The 17,060-nt window shown below is 53.9% G+C and overlaps 1 protein-coding gene across 2 annotated transcripts in view; it reads left to right on the plus strand.

Annotated features, from left to right (window-relative positions):
- The window catches only part of COPS3 (COP9 signalosome subunit 3), a 41,500-nt gene extending 32,361 nt beyond the window's left edge, over nucleotides 1–9,139 (plus strand). Inside the window, exons 11-13 of one of the 2 annotated variants that reach the window (XM_075318382.1) lie at nucleotides 109–189; nucleotides 8,786–8,841; nucleotides 8,936–9,139. In XM_075318382.1, the coding sequence (XP_075174497.1) occupies nucleotides 109–189; nucleotides 8,786–8,839 (135 nt within the window). In that variant the 3' untranslated portion in view covers nucleotides 8,840–8,841; nucleotides 8,936–9,139. Of the gene's footprint in view, nucleotides 1–108; nucleotides 190–8,785 lie in introns of both variants that reach the window. The other variant, XM_075318381.1, reaches the window with a different exon arrangement.
- The last annotated feature ends 7,921 nt before the right edge of the window (nucleotides 9,140–17,060 follow it).

Raw genomic sequence — 17,060 nt, forward strand, 5'->3', positions numbered from 1 at the left:
CTAGTTTTACAAATCTACGACTTGGGTTTTTCTCCTAAAGCCCAGGCCCTTGGTTGTGTATTATGACTTCCAGCGTAGTAACATGACTTCTTTGTTTCTTGTCTCCAGATGCTGCGCTGTATAGAACTTGACGATCGATTAAAAGCAATGGATCAAGAAATCACAGTGAACCCACAGTTTGTTCAGAAGGTAATAACTGACGAATAGCGGTGCACATCCAGCTGTGGAGAAACTACAACTCCCAGCATGGCCTGATGCATTCTGTCAATAAACGTCATTTATATATTGACAGCACAAAAGGAGCATTAAAGGGAAAAATCCAATACTTGTATATTTGATGTATATTTGATGTCGTAGTCTTGGTGTAAGTCATTAATATCAAATGGATGGGGGTCCGACCCCTCCGGTGGTGATCTGTTTGTAAACAGTGTAGAGAGCCGGGACATCGCTGTGCCCGAGGCTGTGTAGTGGCGGATGCTCAGCTCCTATTGAAGTGAATCTGCAGAAAATGGCCACTGCACAGTGCTCCATACACTGGGTACATCTTCATGGCAGACCCCCAACTGATCCGATATTAATGACCCAAGTTCTGGACAGTCCCTGTAAAGGATCTTCGGAGCCTGGCAGGACGCTTGCATCACATCATCGCCTCCAATGCAGAAATGAGCAAACCTTTAAAGGGAGTAATACTAGACTTAGGTCATCAATACCAGATCTTTGGGGGTCCGACACCCGGATCCCCAACCAATCAGCTATATACAGGATTTGTAAATACCGTATTTTTCAGATTATAAGATGCACTTTCTTCAGCGCTCTATTGGGAGACCCAGACAATTGGGTGTATAGCTACTGCCTCCGGAGGCCACACAAAGTATTACACTAAAAAGTGTAAGGCCCCTCCCCTTCTGGCTATACACCCCCCGTGGAATCACGGGTTCTCCAGTTTTAGCTTTGTGTGTGAAGGAGGTCATACATCCACGCATAGCTCCACGGTGTGTAGTCAGCAGTAGCTGCTAACTACTCGGATGGAAGAAAAGTGGGCACATATAGTGTCCCCAGCATGCTCCCTTCTCACCAGATGGTGCTTGAAAGGTTGAGGTACCTATTGCTGGTACAGAGGCTGGAGCCCCACATGCTGTTTTTCCTTCCACATCCCCCTGGAGGGCTCTGTGGAAGTGGGATCCTTCCGGCCACAAAGCCCTGAGGCCGGGCTCCATCCACAGACCCAGAACGAACCTGATGGATGTCGAGCATTGGTACAGTCAGGGACATGGCCCTGCATCTGTCAGGTACTCGGTGTCCCCGGCAGGCACAGAACGCTCCAGACTTGCTGGGCGTTATAGTGCGCCGGGGACATAAGCAATGGGGTTGTGTCACCTTAGTTATGGCTGGGTGACGGGTTATGTGTTTGGGAACTAGCGCCGACCGCTCCGGCGGCGGGGCGCAACTGCGACATGCAGGGCGCCGGGGACAGAGCGCCGACCGCGCTTTTACGGCGGCGGCGCTCCTAACTTTACTTCCCGGCTTTTGCGGCCTAGCGCCGCTTCGTTCCCGCCTCCGCCCTGTCAATCAGGGCGGAGGAGAGACGCTGTGCAATGGCCAGCGCCGGGGGCTGGAGCTTGATTTACATGCTCCAGCCCCCTCACGAGGCACAGTGAGAGCACGCTTTCCCGCTCTTCGTTTAGGAACGCCCAGAGCCGCCCCTCTTCCTCACAGGACGCCGGCAGCCATTATTCATGCGGTCCGGCTGGGGACAGGCAGGCAGGCTCTGGGAGACTCAGACAGGGCGTCTGGCGGCCACACACCCGCTCTGAGGCGGGCGGTAAGCAGGCTGAAAGCCCCTCTTGTGCCACAGTGATTCTATTTGTGTACTTTCTTCTGGTGCCATATAGATATTGTATATATATTTGCACTGTAGGGCGCTTCTTGGCTATAGACCCCATATTGCGCTGAGGAGACAGCAACATGTCCTCCACAAAACGCAAGGGTCCCAAGGCGCGGGCTGTGTACACTGTCTGTACTGTTTGTGGGACTGATCTACCGGCAGGCTCCACTGACCACCATTGTGTGCAATGTTCCGTGCCTGTAACGCTTCGTCAGCCGGAGGTGGCAGTAGTAACCCAGGCAGAGACGCTTGTAAGTCCTGCCCCAGTAACAGGGACAGATTTTGCAGTTTTGGCTGGTCAGATGGCTGTCACTATGACAAAAATCCTTGAGGCCTTGCAAACCAGGCCAATTACTCAGGCTCCGGACACGGCTGTGTCCTTGCCCCCTGGTCCCCCTCAATTGGAGCGAGTCTGTACTTCAAGGGGCTCTCATGTATCACAGGCTGATGGCTCTGACTCAGATGACGGCCCCAGCCAGCCCAAGCAAGCTCGCTTAGACAGACCCTCCACATCATCACATTGTTCAGGGTCTCACAGGGATGAGTCTCTCTATGATGAGACTGAAGAAAGTGGTCAGGTTTCGGACCATGAGACCACTCTCAATTTGGATACCCCTGATGGTGACGCTATGGTCAATGACCTTATTTCGGCCATCAATAGTGCGTTGGATATTTCTCCCCCAGCTCCCTCAGCAGAGGAAGCTGCTGCACAGCAGGAGAAATTCCATTTCTTGTATCCCAAGCGTAAATTGAGTGCCTTTTTAGACCACTCTGACTTCAGAGAATCTATCCAGAAACACCACGCTCAGCCATACAAGCGTTTTTCCAGACGCGCTAGGGATACACGTTATCCATTTTCCCCTGACGTGATCAAACGCTGGACCCAGTGTCCAAAAGTGGATCCCCCTATTGCCAAGCTTGCGGCAAAATCTATAGTCGCGGTAGAGGATGGCGCTTCACTTAAAGACGCCAACGACAGACAGATGGACCTTTGGTTGAAGTCTATCTATGAAACTATCGGCGCGTCGTTTGCCCCTGCATTCGCGGCCGTGTGGGCACTCCAAGCTATTTCAGCTGGGTTGGCACAGGTAGAGGCTGTCATGCAGCCAGCAGTGCCAAAGGTGTCGACCCTAACCTCACAAATGTCTGCGTTTGCGACCTACGCTATCAACGCGGTTCTGGAATCTACGAGCCGTACGTCGTTGGCGTCCGCCAACTCCGTAGTGTTGCGCAGAGCATTGTGGTTAAAGGACTGGAAAGCAGACGCTAGTTCCAAAAAATGTTTAACCAACTTGCCATTATCTGGAGATAGACTGTTTGGCGAGCAGCTCGCTGAAATCATCAAACAGTCCAAGGGTAAAGACTCGTCCTTACCCCAGCCCAGATCAAACAAACCTCAGCAGAAAAAGTGGCAGCCGAGGTCTCGGCCCTTTCGAGGCTCAGGCAAGGCCCAATTTTCCTCATTCAAAGGGACGCAGAAAGAACAAAGGAGCTCTGATTCATGGCGGGCTCACTCACGACCCAAGAAAGCAAACGGAGGAACCGTTTCCAAAGCGGCTTCATCATGACTTTCAGCCGCCTCCCTCCGCATCCTCGGTCGGTGGCAGGCTTTCCCGTTTTTGCGGCATTTGGCTGTCACTGGTCAAAGACCGGTGGGTGACAGACATTTTGTCGCGCGGGTACAGAATCGAGTTCAGTTCCCGTCCTCCACCTCGGTTCTTCAGAACCTCCCCACATCCCGACCGAGCGGATGCCCTTCTGCAGGCGGTGAGCTCACTAAGAGCAGAAGGAGTGGTAATCCCTGTCCCCCCTCAGGAACGAGGGCGAGGGTTTTACTCCAATCTCTTTGTGGTTCCAAAAAAGGACGGCTCCTTCCGTCCTGTTCTGGACCTAAAAAGGCTCAACAAGCATGTGAACGCCAGGAGGTTCCGGATGGAATCCCTCCGGTCTGTCATTGCGTCAATGTCTCAAGGAGATTTTCTGGCATCAATAGACATCAAGGATGCGTATCTCCACGTACCAATTGCTACAGAGCACCAACGTTTTCTACGTTTGGTAATAGGAGACGAACATCTTCAGTTCGTAGCTCTGCCATTCGGTCTGGCGACAGCCCCACGGGTTTTCACCAAAGTCATGGCGGCAGTGGTAGCAGTCTTGCACTCCCAGGGACACTCCGTGATCCCTTATCTGGACGATCTACTTGTCAAGGCACCTTCTCAGGAGGCATGCCAACTCAGCCTGAATGTTACGCTGGAGACTCTCCAGTCTTTCGGGTGGATCATCAACTTTGCAAAGTCAAATCTGTCACCAACTCAGTCTCTAACGTTTCTTGGCATGGAGTTCCATACTCTATCAGCGATAGTGAAGCTTCCGCTGACCAAGCAGAGGTCACTACAGATAGGGGTGCGGTCGCTTCTTCAGGGCCAGTCGCACTCCTTGAGGCGCCTCATGCACTTCCTAGGGAAGATGGTGGCAGCCATGGAAGCAGTTCCCTTTGCGCAGTTTCATCTGCGTCCTCTTCAATGGGACATTCTTCGCCAATGGGACGGGAAGTCGACATCCCTGGACAGAGAAGTCTCCCTTTCTCAGGCGGCCAAGGACTCTCTGCAATGGTGGCTTCTGCCCAACTCATTGTCACAGGGAAGATCCTTCCTACCTCCATCCTGGGCAGTGGTCACGACAGACGCGAGTCTGTCAGGGTGGGGAGCAGTCTTTCTCCACCACAGGGCTCAGGGGACGTGGACTCAGCAAGAGTCCACCCTGCAGATCAATGTTCTGGAGATCAGAGCAGTGTATCTGGCACTTCTAGCCTTCCAGCAGTGGCTGGAAGGAAGGCAGATCCGAATCCAGTCGGACAACTCCACAGCGGTGGCATACATCAACCACCAAGGAGGGACGCGCAGTCGGCAAGCCTTCCAGGAAGTCAGGCGGATTCTGACGTGGGTGGAGGACACAGCATCCACCATATCCGCGGTACACATCCCGGGCGTAGAAAACTGGGAAGCAGACTTCCTCAGTCGCCAAGGGATAGACGCAGGGGAATGGTCCCTTCACCCGGACGTGTTTCAGGAAATCTGTCGCCGGTGGGGGGTGCCGGACGTCGACCTCATGGCGTCTCGGCACAACCACAAGGTCCCGGCATTCATGGCGCGGTCGCGCGATCAAAGGGCTCTGGCGGCAGACGCCTTGGTCCAAGATTGGTCGCAGTTCCGACTCCCATATGTATTCCCGCCTCTGGCACTCTTGCCCAGAGTGTTGCGCAAGATCAGATCCGATTGCACCCGCGTCATACTCGTCGCCCCAGACTGGCCGAGGAGATCGTGGTACCCGGATCTGTGGCATCTCACGGTCGGCCGACCGTGGTCACTTCCAGACCGGCCAGACTTACTGTCCCAAGGGCCGTTTTTCCATCAGAATTCTGCTGCCCTGAACCTGACTGTGTGGCCATTGAATCCTGGATCCTAGCGTGTGCAGGATTGTCTCAAGGAGTTGTTGCTACCATGAGGCAGGCTAGGAAGCCCACGTCTGCCAAGATCTACCACAGGACGTGGAAGATTTTCTTATCATGGTGCTCTGCTCAGGGAGTGTCTCCCTGGCCATTTGCATTGCCTACTCTTCTTTCCTTCCTACAATCGGGGTTAGAAAAAGGCTTGTCGCTTGGCTCACTTAAAGGGCAAGTCTCGGCACTATCAGTGTTTTTTCAGAAGCATCTGGCGCGTCTGTCTAAGGTGCGCACGTTTCTACAGGGGGTTTGTCATATTGTACCCCCGTACAGGCGGCCGTTAGATCCATGGGATCTGAATAGGGTACTAGTTGCTCTACAGAAGCCGCCTTTCGAGCCTTTGAAAGAGGTTTCCTTTTCTCGCCTGTCACAGAAAGTGGTGTTTCTAGTGGCGATCACGTCTCTTCGGAGAGTGTCTGAGCTGGCAGCACTGTCATCCAAGGCTCCTTTCCTGGTGGTCCACCAGGACAAGGTGGTTTTGCGCCCCACTCCAGAATTTCTTCCTAAAGTAGTATCTGATTTCCATCTAAATCAGGACATTTGCTTACCTTCTTTCTGTCCTCATCCGGTTTACCGGTATGAAAAGGATTTGCATTTGTTAGATCTGGTCAGAGCAATCAGAATCTACATCTCCCGCACGGCGCCCTTGCGCCGCTCCGAGGCACTTTTTGTCCTTGTTGCTGGTCCGCGCAAGGGATTGCAGGCTTCTAAAGCCACCCTGGCTCGATGGATCAAAGAACCAATTCTGGAAGCCTACCGTTCGGCTGGACTTCCGGTTCCATCAGGGCTGAAGGCCCATTCAACCAGAGCCGTGGGTGCGTCCTGGGCATTACGCCACCAGGCTACGGCTCAACAGGTGTGCCAGGCAGCTACCTGGTCCAGTCTGCACACTTTCACCAAACATTATCAGGTGCATACCTATGCTTCGGCGGATGCCAGCCTAGGTAGAAGAGTCCTGCAGGCGGCGGTGGCTTCCCAGTAGGGGGGCGCTGTCTTGCAGCTCTGACAAGAGGTTTTTCTTTACCCACCCAGGGACAGCTTTTGAACGTCCCAATTGTCTGGGTCTCCCAATAGAGCGCTGAAGAAGAAGGGAATTTTGTTACTTACCGTAAATTCCTTTTCTTCTAGCTCTTATTGGGAGACCCAGCACCCGCCCTGTTGTCCTTCGGGATTTTTGGTTTTGTTTGCGGGTACACATGTTGTTCATGTTGAACGGTTTGTCAGTTCTCCGATGTTATTCGGAGTTAATTTGTTTAAACCAGTTATTGGCTTTCCTCCTTCTTGCTTTGGCACTAAAACTGGAGAACCCGTGATTCCACGGGGGGTGTATAGCCAGAAGGGGAGGGGCCTTACACTTTTTAGTGTAATACTTTGTGTGGCCTCCGGAGGCAGTAGCTATACACCCAATTGTCTGGGTCTCCCAATAAGAGCTAGAAGAAAAGGAATTTACGGTAAGTAACAAAATTCCCTTCTTTCCTCCCAAACATTTGGGAGAAAAATGAGGGGTGCGTCTTAAAATCTGAATGTAGCTTACCAGGGCTAGTGGAGAGGGGTCACAGGAGGCAAGGCAATGATGTGCTGCGCGGGCTGCTCTGTGCGGTAGGCGGCCCTGCTCTGTGCGGTAGGCGGCCCTGCTCTGTGCGGTAGGCGGCCCTGCTCTGTGCGGTAGGCGGCCCTGCTCTGTGCGGTAGGGGGCCCTGCTCTGTGCGGTAGGGGGCCCTGCTCTGTGCGGTAGGGGGCCCTGCTCTGTGCGGTAGGGGGCCCTGCTCTGTGCGGTAGGGGGCCCGGCTCTGTGGGGTAGGGGGCCCGGCTCTGTGGGGTAGGGGGCCCGGCTCTGTGGGGTAGGGGGCCCGGCTCTGTGGGGTAGGGGGCCCTGCTCTGTGGGGTAGGCGGCCCTGCTCTGTGGGGTAGGCGGCCCGGCTCTGTGGGGTAGGGGACCCTGCTCTGTGCGGTAGGGGGCCCTGCTCTGTGCGGTAGGGGGCCCTGCTCTGTGGGGTAGGCGGCCCTGCTCTGTGCGGTAGGGGGCCCTACTCTGTGCGGTAGGGGGCCCGGCTCTGTGGGGTAGGCGGCCCGGCTCTGTGGGGTAGGCGGCCCGGCTCTGTGGGGTAGGCGGCCCTGCTCTGTGGGGTAGGCGGCCCTGCTCTGTGGGCTAAGGCGGCCCTGCTCTGTGGGGTAGGCGGCCCTGCTCTGTGGGGTAGGCGGCCCTGCTCTGTGGGGTAGGCGGCCCTGCTCTGTGGGGTAGGCGGCCCTGCTCTGTGGGGTAGGCGGCCCTGCTCTGTGGGGTAGGCGGCCCTGCTCTGTGGGGTAGGCGGCCCTGCTCTGTGGGGTAGGGGGCCCGGCTCTGTGCGGTAGGGGGCCCGGCTCTGTGCGGTAGCCGGCCCGGCTCTTTGGTGGGCAGCAAGGCACGGGCCATTCTGAAGATATCGGCGGTGTGGGCTTCAAATAATTACGCCCAGAGTCGGCGTGTGCGCAGATGGAGCTCTCGGCCCAAGCTCTCATCTGTGCATGCTGTGGCCACCATCTCTTTGAAGTCCGCACCGCCGACATCTTCAGAATGGTGCATGCCTCGCTGCCCGTAGTGAGCATCAGCACAGAGCGGCGCGGGCTGCCCCAGCACACAGCGGCGCGGGCTGCCCCAGCACAGAGCGGCGCGGGCTGTCCCAGCACAGAGCGGCGCGGGCTGCCCCAGCACAGAGCGGCGCGGGCTGCCCCAGCACAGAGCGGCGCGGGCTGCCCCAGCACAGAGCGGCGCGGGCTGCCCCAGCACAGAGCGGCGCGGGCTGCCCCAGCACAGAGCGGCGCGGGCTGCCCCAGCACAGAGCGGCGCGGGCTGCCCCAGCACAGAGCGGCGCGGGCTGCCCCAGCACAGAGCGGCGCGGGCTGCCCCAGCACAGAGCGGCGCGGGCTGCCCCAGCACAGAGCGGCGCGGGCTGCCCCAGCACAGAGCGGCGCCGGCTGCCCCAGCACAGAGCGGCGCCGGCTGCCCCAGCACAGAGCGGCGCCGGCTGCCCCAGCACAGAGCCGCATCAGCTGCCCCAGCACAGAGCCGCATCAGCTGCCCCAGCACAGAGCCGCATCAGCTGCCCCAGCACAGAGCCGCAGTGAGCATCTGGGCCCCCCTCTGCACCGCTCATAGTATCACTGTACTCCAGCACCTCCCCTGCTTCCTGTGACACACCCCCCCCTTGCTCCACCACCGCTGCCGCCTCCCCTCCCAGGTAAGACACCACCAGATTATAAAACGGACCCCATATTTTTTTTTTCTTTTTATCTCTAAATTTGGGGTGCGTCTTATAAAACAAACAATACAGTAAGTTTTTTTCCTAAGTGGTAAGTGTTCACCTGACGTATACAGCATTGTCCTCCCGTCCCTGACCCCGGCCTCTTCTTCATTGCAGAGCATGGGCTCTCAAGACGACGACTCAGGGAACAAGCCATCGAGCTATTCGTGAAGGTAGGTGGGGGGGGACGACCCTGCACCCCACAACTCTCCAGAATGTGGATCGTCAGCAATGCAAAACCTTTATTTTTATTTTTTTTTTTCCAAGTTGGACTGCAAAACAATGTCTTCGATAACAAACTGGGAGAGAACGGCCACCACCTCTATGCCTGGACATTTAACTAAAGAAAAAAAATGGAAAAACCAATATTTATGATAAAGAAAAAAAAAACGTTCTTCTCCCAGTCCTGTATGCGTTCAGTTATATTCTGAGGAGCGGAGACCACCTATAATAAAGTCTGTTGTGAATTTGTCTCTGGAGATTCATTTGGTCGAGTGACTGCGAGAAACCGGGGATTAATGTACAAGGGGAATATGCAACGGGCGGAACGGTGACCGTCTGTCCATGGAGATGATCCGGGGATTAATGTGCAAGGGGAATATGCAATAGACGGACCTGTGACCGTCCGTCCATGGAGATGATCCGGGGATTAATGTACAAGGGGAATATGCAATAGACGGACCTGTGACCGTCCGTCCATGGAGATGATCCGGGGATTAATGTACAAGGGGAATATGCAATAGACGGACCTGTGACCGTCCGTCCATGGAGATGATCCGGGGATTAATGTACAAGGGGAATATGCAATAGACGGACCTGTGACCGTCCGTCCATGGAGATGACCTGGGTATTAATGTACAAGGGGAATATGCAATAGACGGATCGGTGACCGTCCGTCCATGGAGATGACCGGAGACTGCGTCAGCGCTCAGTGACAGTTTGATTGTTAAAGGGGTTGTTAGCGGGTGTATAGGGATCCTCATCATCGTCACCGCTCTCCTGCCGCTGCCAAAGTGAGTGGCGCTGAACAACCCTTGTCACAAGCTGGAAAGTGCCCCCAGTTCCACAAGTAGCCATCGACTGTCCGTTTTTCACTCCATGTGTGCCACTTTTTGCACTTGGATCTGTTGGATGCGGTTCCCTTCTGTTAGGTCTTGGTTGAAGGAAGGGGGGGGGGGGGGTTAGTGGCCCTCAGGTTCTGCTCCCATAAGGAGGAACAGAACATGAGGGCCACACACTACTCCCCCCCCCCCCCCCCCCCCCCACATCAGACCTAACACATCCACGTGCAAAAAGTGGCACACACAGTGAAAAAAAAAGATTTGCACAATATAATGCTGGCTGAACTTTCTGCTGGAAATTTATAAATTCCTGTTTCCATACCAGAAACCCGGATTAAGGGTCTGTGCTCAATAAGAATTGATGCTGTTGGGCCAGGAAAGTTTGAAAGCGCAAAGTGCTCCAGGAGTGGAGACCATGGTGGGGCCACAATTCACTGGGAATAGGAAACCCACACATTTTAGTATGTTTTGCACTAGCACTTCATTATTATAAAGTGCTAGTGCAAAATGTACCAAAATGTTTGGGTTTTTTAGGCCCAGTGAATTAAGGCACCACCAATGGTCACCACACCTGGAACACTTTTAAACTCTCCTAGCCTAATAGCATTGATCCTAGAGGGCCTGGGTTTCCCCCTGATCACTATATGAGCCACCCATACAAACCAGTGCACCGTACCCAGTGTGTGTATGTGCGCGTGTGCGTGCGTGTTGTATCAATCTACTAGGGTGACCATTGGATAAAGTTGCCACTTTTCAAGATACTGCACTTGATCTTTGCCAAAAATCTCAAATTACTGAGTCGCACTTTGTCAAATGTGAATTTTTAGGGTCAGAGGTCCGGGCCATACAAATGGATTGGAGAGAGGGAGATTGTATAAAAAGGATCTGGGTGGAGAGCAACTGGATTTTTGGATTGAATACACTGTAAACAGTGAGAATTCTTTGTATTCAGATAACATATAATCCCCTTAACCAATGTTATTTGCATATTTAATCTCATTATGCAAATCATCCAGGTCCAGAGCTGCCTATGGATGGAGTAGGGGGACATTGCATGTGTGGTCCCTATGGAAGGTGAGTGGGACGATCAGAGGTACTGGGTTATTTGGTCCATGTGATGCCCCGTAGTTGGGATTTCACACAGGAAACTATGGATCTACCCCCCCAAAACACATAATCGCCTACTGTACCCCCTCCCTGCTGCTCCTCTGCTGCTGTCTGTGTTCCTTGCTGGTCTCATGGCTTTCCAAGGTGTTGTTTGGCTGATTGGCTGTAGTGCTCATATTACGTCTGAATCAGAAGGAATGAGTCCGGTCGGTGCGTACGACAGTTCATAGTAAGGGAGAAAAGTGAGTTATGAGCCCTACAGTCTTCATGATGAGATTCTGGAGGGGATCGGTGCAGTTTCCTGAGCTTTACTCCTATCAGCGGCGGCAGGGACACTAGCACAGCTCTTATCCATTACTTCCCCATACAGCCTCCTGCTGTTAAAAGAAAAATTTCTTTGTCGCTCCATTGGGAGACCCAGACAATTGTTTTGACAATTGGGTGTATAGCTTCTGCCTCCGGAGGCCACACAAAGTATTACACTTTTAAAAAAGTGTAACCCCTCCCCTCTGCCTATACACCCTCCCGTGGACCACGGGCTCCTCAGTTTTATGCTTTGTGTGGAAGGAGGCATACATCCACTCATGCATTCTCATACATAGTTATGTCGGATGGAAGAAAAGAGGTCCCCAATGGGGTCCCCGGCATGTTCCCTTCTCACCCCACTATGTCGGCGGTGTTGTTAAGGTTGAGGTACCCATTGCGGGTACGGAGGCTGGAGCCACATGCCGTCTCCTTCACCATCCCTTATGCGGCTCTGGGAGAAGTGGGATCCTATGCGGTCATCCATGTGCTGGGACCGTGCTCCATCCGCAGCCCCTGGTGGAACCTGCCGGACCGGAGCTTATTCATCCCCAGGGACCGGGCCCTGCAACTTGAAGGTACTCTGTATCCTCATGTGGGGACTGTACAGGGGTCGCACCTTCCCCCCGGAAGCCGCGGTGGTTCCGTCCGTTATCTTTTCGGCGGCCCTCTGCGCCGACCGTGCCTGCTTGTCGGCCGCGGCCTTAAATTTAGCCCCCGGCTTCGCCGCGGCCTAGTCCGAAAAATCCCGCCCCCGAGCTTGCCTGTCAGGGGTAAGGGCGGGATTGCCGACATGACGTCGGCCTTGAGGGCTGGAGTATCCTGCATGTCTCCCTCCCCCCTCATTGACCACTTGGGGACTCCAGATTCCCGCTCTTTGCTGGCGCCGCCCTCGGCTCCACTCCCCCCCCTGAGAGCTCCAGCAGCCATTTTTAACATTCTGCTGGTGGATGCTATTCAGCAGCAAGGCTCTGCAGCTCCGGGGGATCGACGACAGGGAATCTGGAGGACACACTCCGCTAGTGAGCGGTTGGTAAGCCACACCGGTCACCCGGTGCTGGTCTCCCCTAAGGTGCCGGGATATATATATATATATAATAGATATATATATATATATATCTATATCTGTTAGGAAAGGCGGTATACCCTTTTCCCATATACCCTCAGTGGTCACTCTCCTAAGAGACATCAGCATGTCGTCCACAAGGAGCAAAGCTACTAAGGCACAGATTTTTTTCGCAGCCTGTACCTCTTGTGGGGCTATGTTACCTGCGGGATCCACCTACCCTCACTGTGAGCAATGCTCGACTCCTGCCACGCTTGCTCAGCCGGAGCCCGGGGCACTTGTGGGCCCCTCGGCTCATGTAGATCCCCCTGCTCCCCCTGAGCAGGCTGCAGGGACAGAGTCATCGTCATTGGCCTCTTTCGCTGAGAAACTCTGTCACTTTCTCAATCCATTGCTCAGTCTATGGACAAATGGTCATCTAAGCTGCTTGAGGCATTGCAGTCCAGACCGGGCTCTTCACAGGCCCCGGTCCCTGTTAGTTTGTCTCCTCCAGGTCCTTCTCGGTCCGCGCCGCAGCGCGCTCCCAGGTTAGCCCCTAGGTCCCAGGCGGAGGACTCCTGCCCGGATCGCAGCCCCAGACCTGCTAAGCGGCCTCGCTGGGACTCTTCCCCGGCCTCCTCACGCTGCTCTGGATCCCAGTTTGAGGACTCTCAGGAAGACGAGGCGGACGTGGGAGCTCAGGGCTCTGACCCTGACTTCGCCCTTAACCTTGATACCCCTGAGGGGGACGCATTAGTAAATGATCTTCTCTCGTCCATCAACCAGGTGCTGGATCTCTCACCACCACCTCCTCCTGCAGAGGACTCGGCTTCTCAGCAGGAGAAACACCAATTTAGATTCCCCAAACGTACGCGCCATACGTTTTTTGATCACTCTAACTTCAGGGACGCGGTCCAGAAGCCCAGAGCGGTCCCGGACAAGCGCTTTGATAAACGGCATGCTGACACGCGTTATCCCTTTCCACCTGAAGTCGTTAAGGGCTGGGCACACTCTCCCAAGGTGGATCCGCCAGTCTCTAGATTGGCTGCTAGGTCAGTTGTGTCGGTTGCCGATGGCTCATCCCTGAAGGATGCCACTGACAGACAGATAGAGCTCTTGGTGAAGTCTATTTATGAGGCCACGGGCGCGTCTTTTGCCCCGGCCTTTGCGGCTGTGTGGGCTCTCCAAGCAATCTCGGCATGTCTGTCTGAGATTAATGCTGTCACGCGGAATTCTGCTCCGCATGTTTCTTCCTTGACCTCTCAGGCATCAGCTTTTTCGTCCTACGCCATGAACGCCGTCCTGGACTCCGCTAGCCGTACGGCTGTAGCATCCGCTAACTCCGTGGCAGTCCGCAGGGCCATGTGGCTGCGCGAATGGAAAGCAGACTCTGCTTCCAAAAGATTCCTAACTGGTTTGCCTTTTTCTGGCGAAAGTTTGTTTGGCGAACGGTTGGATGAGATTATTAAGGAATCCTCGGGAAAGGACTCCTCCTTACCCCAGTCCAAACCTAAGAGACCTCAGCAGAGAAAAATCCAATCGAGGTTTCGGTCCTTTCGTCCCTCCGCCAAGCCCCAATCCTCTTCGTCCAACCAGCCGGAGAAAGGCCAGAGGAACTCCTATGCGTGGCGGTCTAAGTCACGCCCCCAAAAGGCCGCAGGAGGCACTGCCTCCAAGACGGCCTCCTCATGACTCTCGGCCTCATCTAGCCACATCCTCGGTCGGTGGCAGGCTCTCCCGCTTTGGAGACGCCTGGTGGCCACACGTTCAAGACCGATGGGTGAGAGACATTCTGTCTCATGGTTACAGGATAGAGTTCAGCTCTCGTCCTGCGGCTCGTTTTTTCAGAATCTCTCCACCCCCCACACAGGCCGATGCACTTTTTCAGGCAGTGGATGCTCTAAAGATGGAAGGAGTTGTGATTCCCGTTCCCCTTCAGGAACATGGTCGCGGATTTTACTCCAACTTGTTCGTGGTGCCAAAAAAGGACGGGTCATTCCGTCCCGTTCTGGACCTCAAGCTGCTCAACAGACATGTGAGAACCAGACGGTTTCGGATGGAATCTCTCCGCTCGGTCATCGCCTCGATGTCACAAGGAGACTTCCTAGCATCGATCGACATCAAGGATGCGTATCTCCATGTGCCGATCGCACCCGAACATCAACGTTTCCTGCGTTTCGCCTTCGGAGACTAACACCTCCAGTTCGTCGCATTGCCCTTCGGCCTGGCGACAGCCCTACGGGTCTTCACCAAAGTCATGGCATCCGTCGTGGCGGTCCTGCACTCTCAGGGCCACTCGGTGATTCCATACTTGGACGATCTCCTAGTCAGGGCCCCTTCTCGGGTGGCGTGTTGTTATGGTTAATATTTTATATTAAGTTTTGATTATCATTTAAGCAATTTATTTATGTTTAATAATTTTGTATTTTTGTATTAGCTTTAGAAGTGTTATTCATAAAAGCAATAACACTGGGTGTAGTCTCTTTAAAGAGGCCTTTGTCTAAAGTTTCTTTGTTACTGAAGGTCCAGAAAACTGGACAGATCTGGTTTTAAGGTATTCAGCAGGATCCATAATTTACGATTTTGTTATTTTCAACTCTCATTCCATTTTTGGTCATGTACTAAGCCGTCCCCTTTTCTTTTGTGGTTTTAATAAACTACTGTTTGGGCATCTGAGATTCAGACAAAGCCTGGTACACGGACATTGACTGTGTGTTCTTGTGTTTGTCTCCGATGCATCGCTATTAATTGGACCAACATTGGCAGATCTGGAGATCACTTTGCATCTCACCCTAAATTAGCTCTCCCAGGAAAGGGGTTTCCACGACAGTGTCAACGAAGTCTTACCGTCGCTCTGGCGACTCTCCAGCAGTTCGGGTGGATCATCAATTTCCCGAAATCCAAGTTGACGCCGACACAATCACTGACTTACCTCGGGATGGAGTTTCATACACAGCCAGCGTTAGTCAAGCTCCCGCGGGACAAACAGCTTGCTCTGCAGGCAGGGGTGCAGTCACTTCGTCGGAGTCAGTCACACCCCTTAAGGCGCCTCATGCACTTCCTGGGGAAGATGGTTGCAGCTATGGAGGCAGTGCCGTTCACGCAATTCCATCTACGGCCACTCCAATGGGACATTCTTCGCAAATGGGACAAGAGTTCGGCTTCCCTCGACAAGAACATCTCTCTTTCACTTGCAGCCAAAACATCACTTCAGTGGTGGCTCCTTCCCAATTCTCTGTCGCAGGGAAAATCCTTCCTACCCCCAACCTGGGCCGTGGTCACCACGGACGCTAGCCTGTCAGGTTGGGGAGCGGTTTTTCTCCACCACAGGGCTGAAGGAACCTGGACTCCAATAGAATCGTCCCTTCAGATCAATATCCTGGAGATAAGGGCAGTATATCTAGCCCTATTGACTTTCCATCGGTGGCTGGAGGGCAGGCAGATCCGAATCCAGTCGGACAACGCCACTGCCGTCACCTACATCACACCATGAGACAAGCCAGGAAGCCAACGTCCGCCAAGATCTATTACAGGTCTTGGCAAATCTTCTTATCCTGGTGCTCTGATAACGGTTTTCCTCCATGGCCGTTTGCTTTACCCACATTTCTTTCATTCCTACAATCTGGAATGGACAAGGGTTTGTCCCTCGGCTCTCTCAAGGGCCAAGTGTCGGCGCTCTCCGTGTTTTTTTTCAAAAGCGTCTAGCCAGGCTTCCGCAGGTCCGCACGTTCCTGCAGGGGGTTTGCCACATGGTCCCACCTTACAAACGTCCGTTGGAACCTTGGGATCTTAACAGGGTTCTGACGGCTCTTCAAAAGCCGCCTTTTGAGCCGCTGCGGGATGTTTCTCTTTCCCGTCTTTCGCAGAAGGTGGCCTTCCTAGTGGCAGTTACATCACTCCGGAGAGTGTCTGAGCTAGCAGCGCTGTCATGCAAAGCCCTCTTCCTGGTTTTCCACCAGGATAAGGTGGTTCTTCGTCCTGTCCCGGACTTTCTCCCTAAGGTGGTATCTCCTTTTCATCTAAATCAGGATATCTCCTTGCCTTCCTTTTGCCCTAATCCAATTCACCAGTGTGAAAAGGATTTGCACTCTTTGGATCTAGTGAGAGCACTCCGGGTCTACGTGTCTCGCACCGCGCCCCTGCGCCGTTCAGATGCGCTCTTTGTCCTTGTCGCTGGCCAGCGTAAGGGCTCTCAGGCTTCCAAGTCAACCTTGGCTCGGTGGATCAAGGAACCGATTCTCGAGGCCTACCGTTCTTCTGGGCTTCCGCTCCCTTCAGGGCTGAAAGCCCATTCTACCAGAGCCGTAGGTGCGTCCTGGGCATTGCGGCACCGGGCGACGGCTCAGCAGGTGTGTCAGGCAGCTACGTGGTCTAGTCTGCACACTTTCACGAAGCACTATCAAGTGCATGCCTATGCTTCGGCAGACGCCAGTCTCTGTAGGCGAGTCCTTCAGGCGGCGGTTGCCCACCTGTAAGAGGGGGCCGTTTTTCGGCTCCTTTTATTGAGGTATTCTTTTACCCACCCAGGGACTGCTCTTGGACGTCCCAATTGTCTGGGTCTCCCAATGGAGCGACAAAGAAAAAGGGAATTTTGTTTACTTACCGTAAATTCCTTTTCTTCTAGCTCCTATTGGGAGACCCAGCACCCGCCCTGTTCCCTTCGGGCTGGTTGTTCTTATGGTTCATGGTTTTCAGTTCTCCGAACATCCTTCGGATTGACTTTACCCTAGACCAATTTATAAGTTTTTTCTCCTTCCTGCTTTTGCACCAAAACTTTTTAAAAAGTGTAATACTTTGTGTGGCCTCCGGAGGCAGAAGCTATACACCCAATTGTCAAAACAATTGTCTGGGTCTCCCAATAGGAGCTAGAAGAAAA

The sequence above is a fragment of the Anomaloglossus baeobatrachus genome, chromosome 7 (genome assembly GCF_048569485.1).
Source record: "Anomaloglossus baeobatrachus isolate aAnoBae1 chromosome 7, aAnoBae1.hap1, whole genome shotgun sequence".
Taxonomy (NCBI): domain Eukaryota; kingdom Metazoa; phylum Chordata; class Amphibia; order Anura; family Aromobatidae; genus Anomaloglossus; species Anomaloglossus baeobatrachus.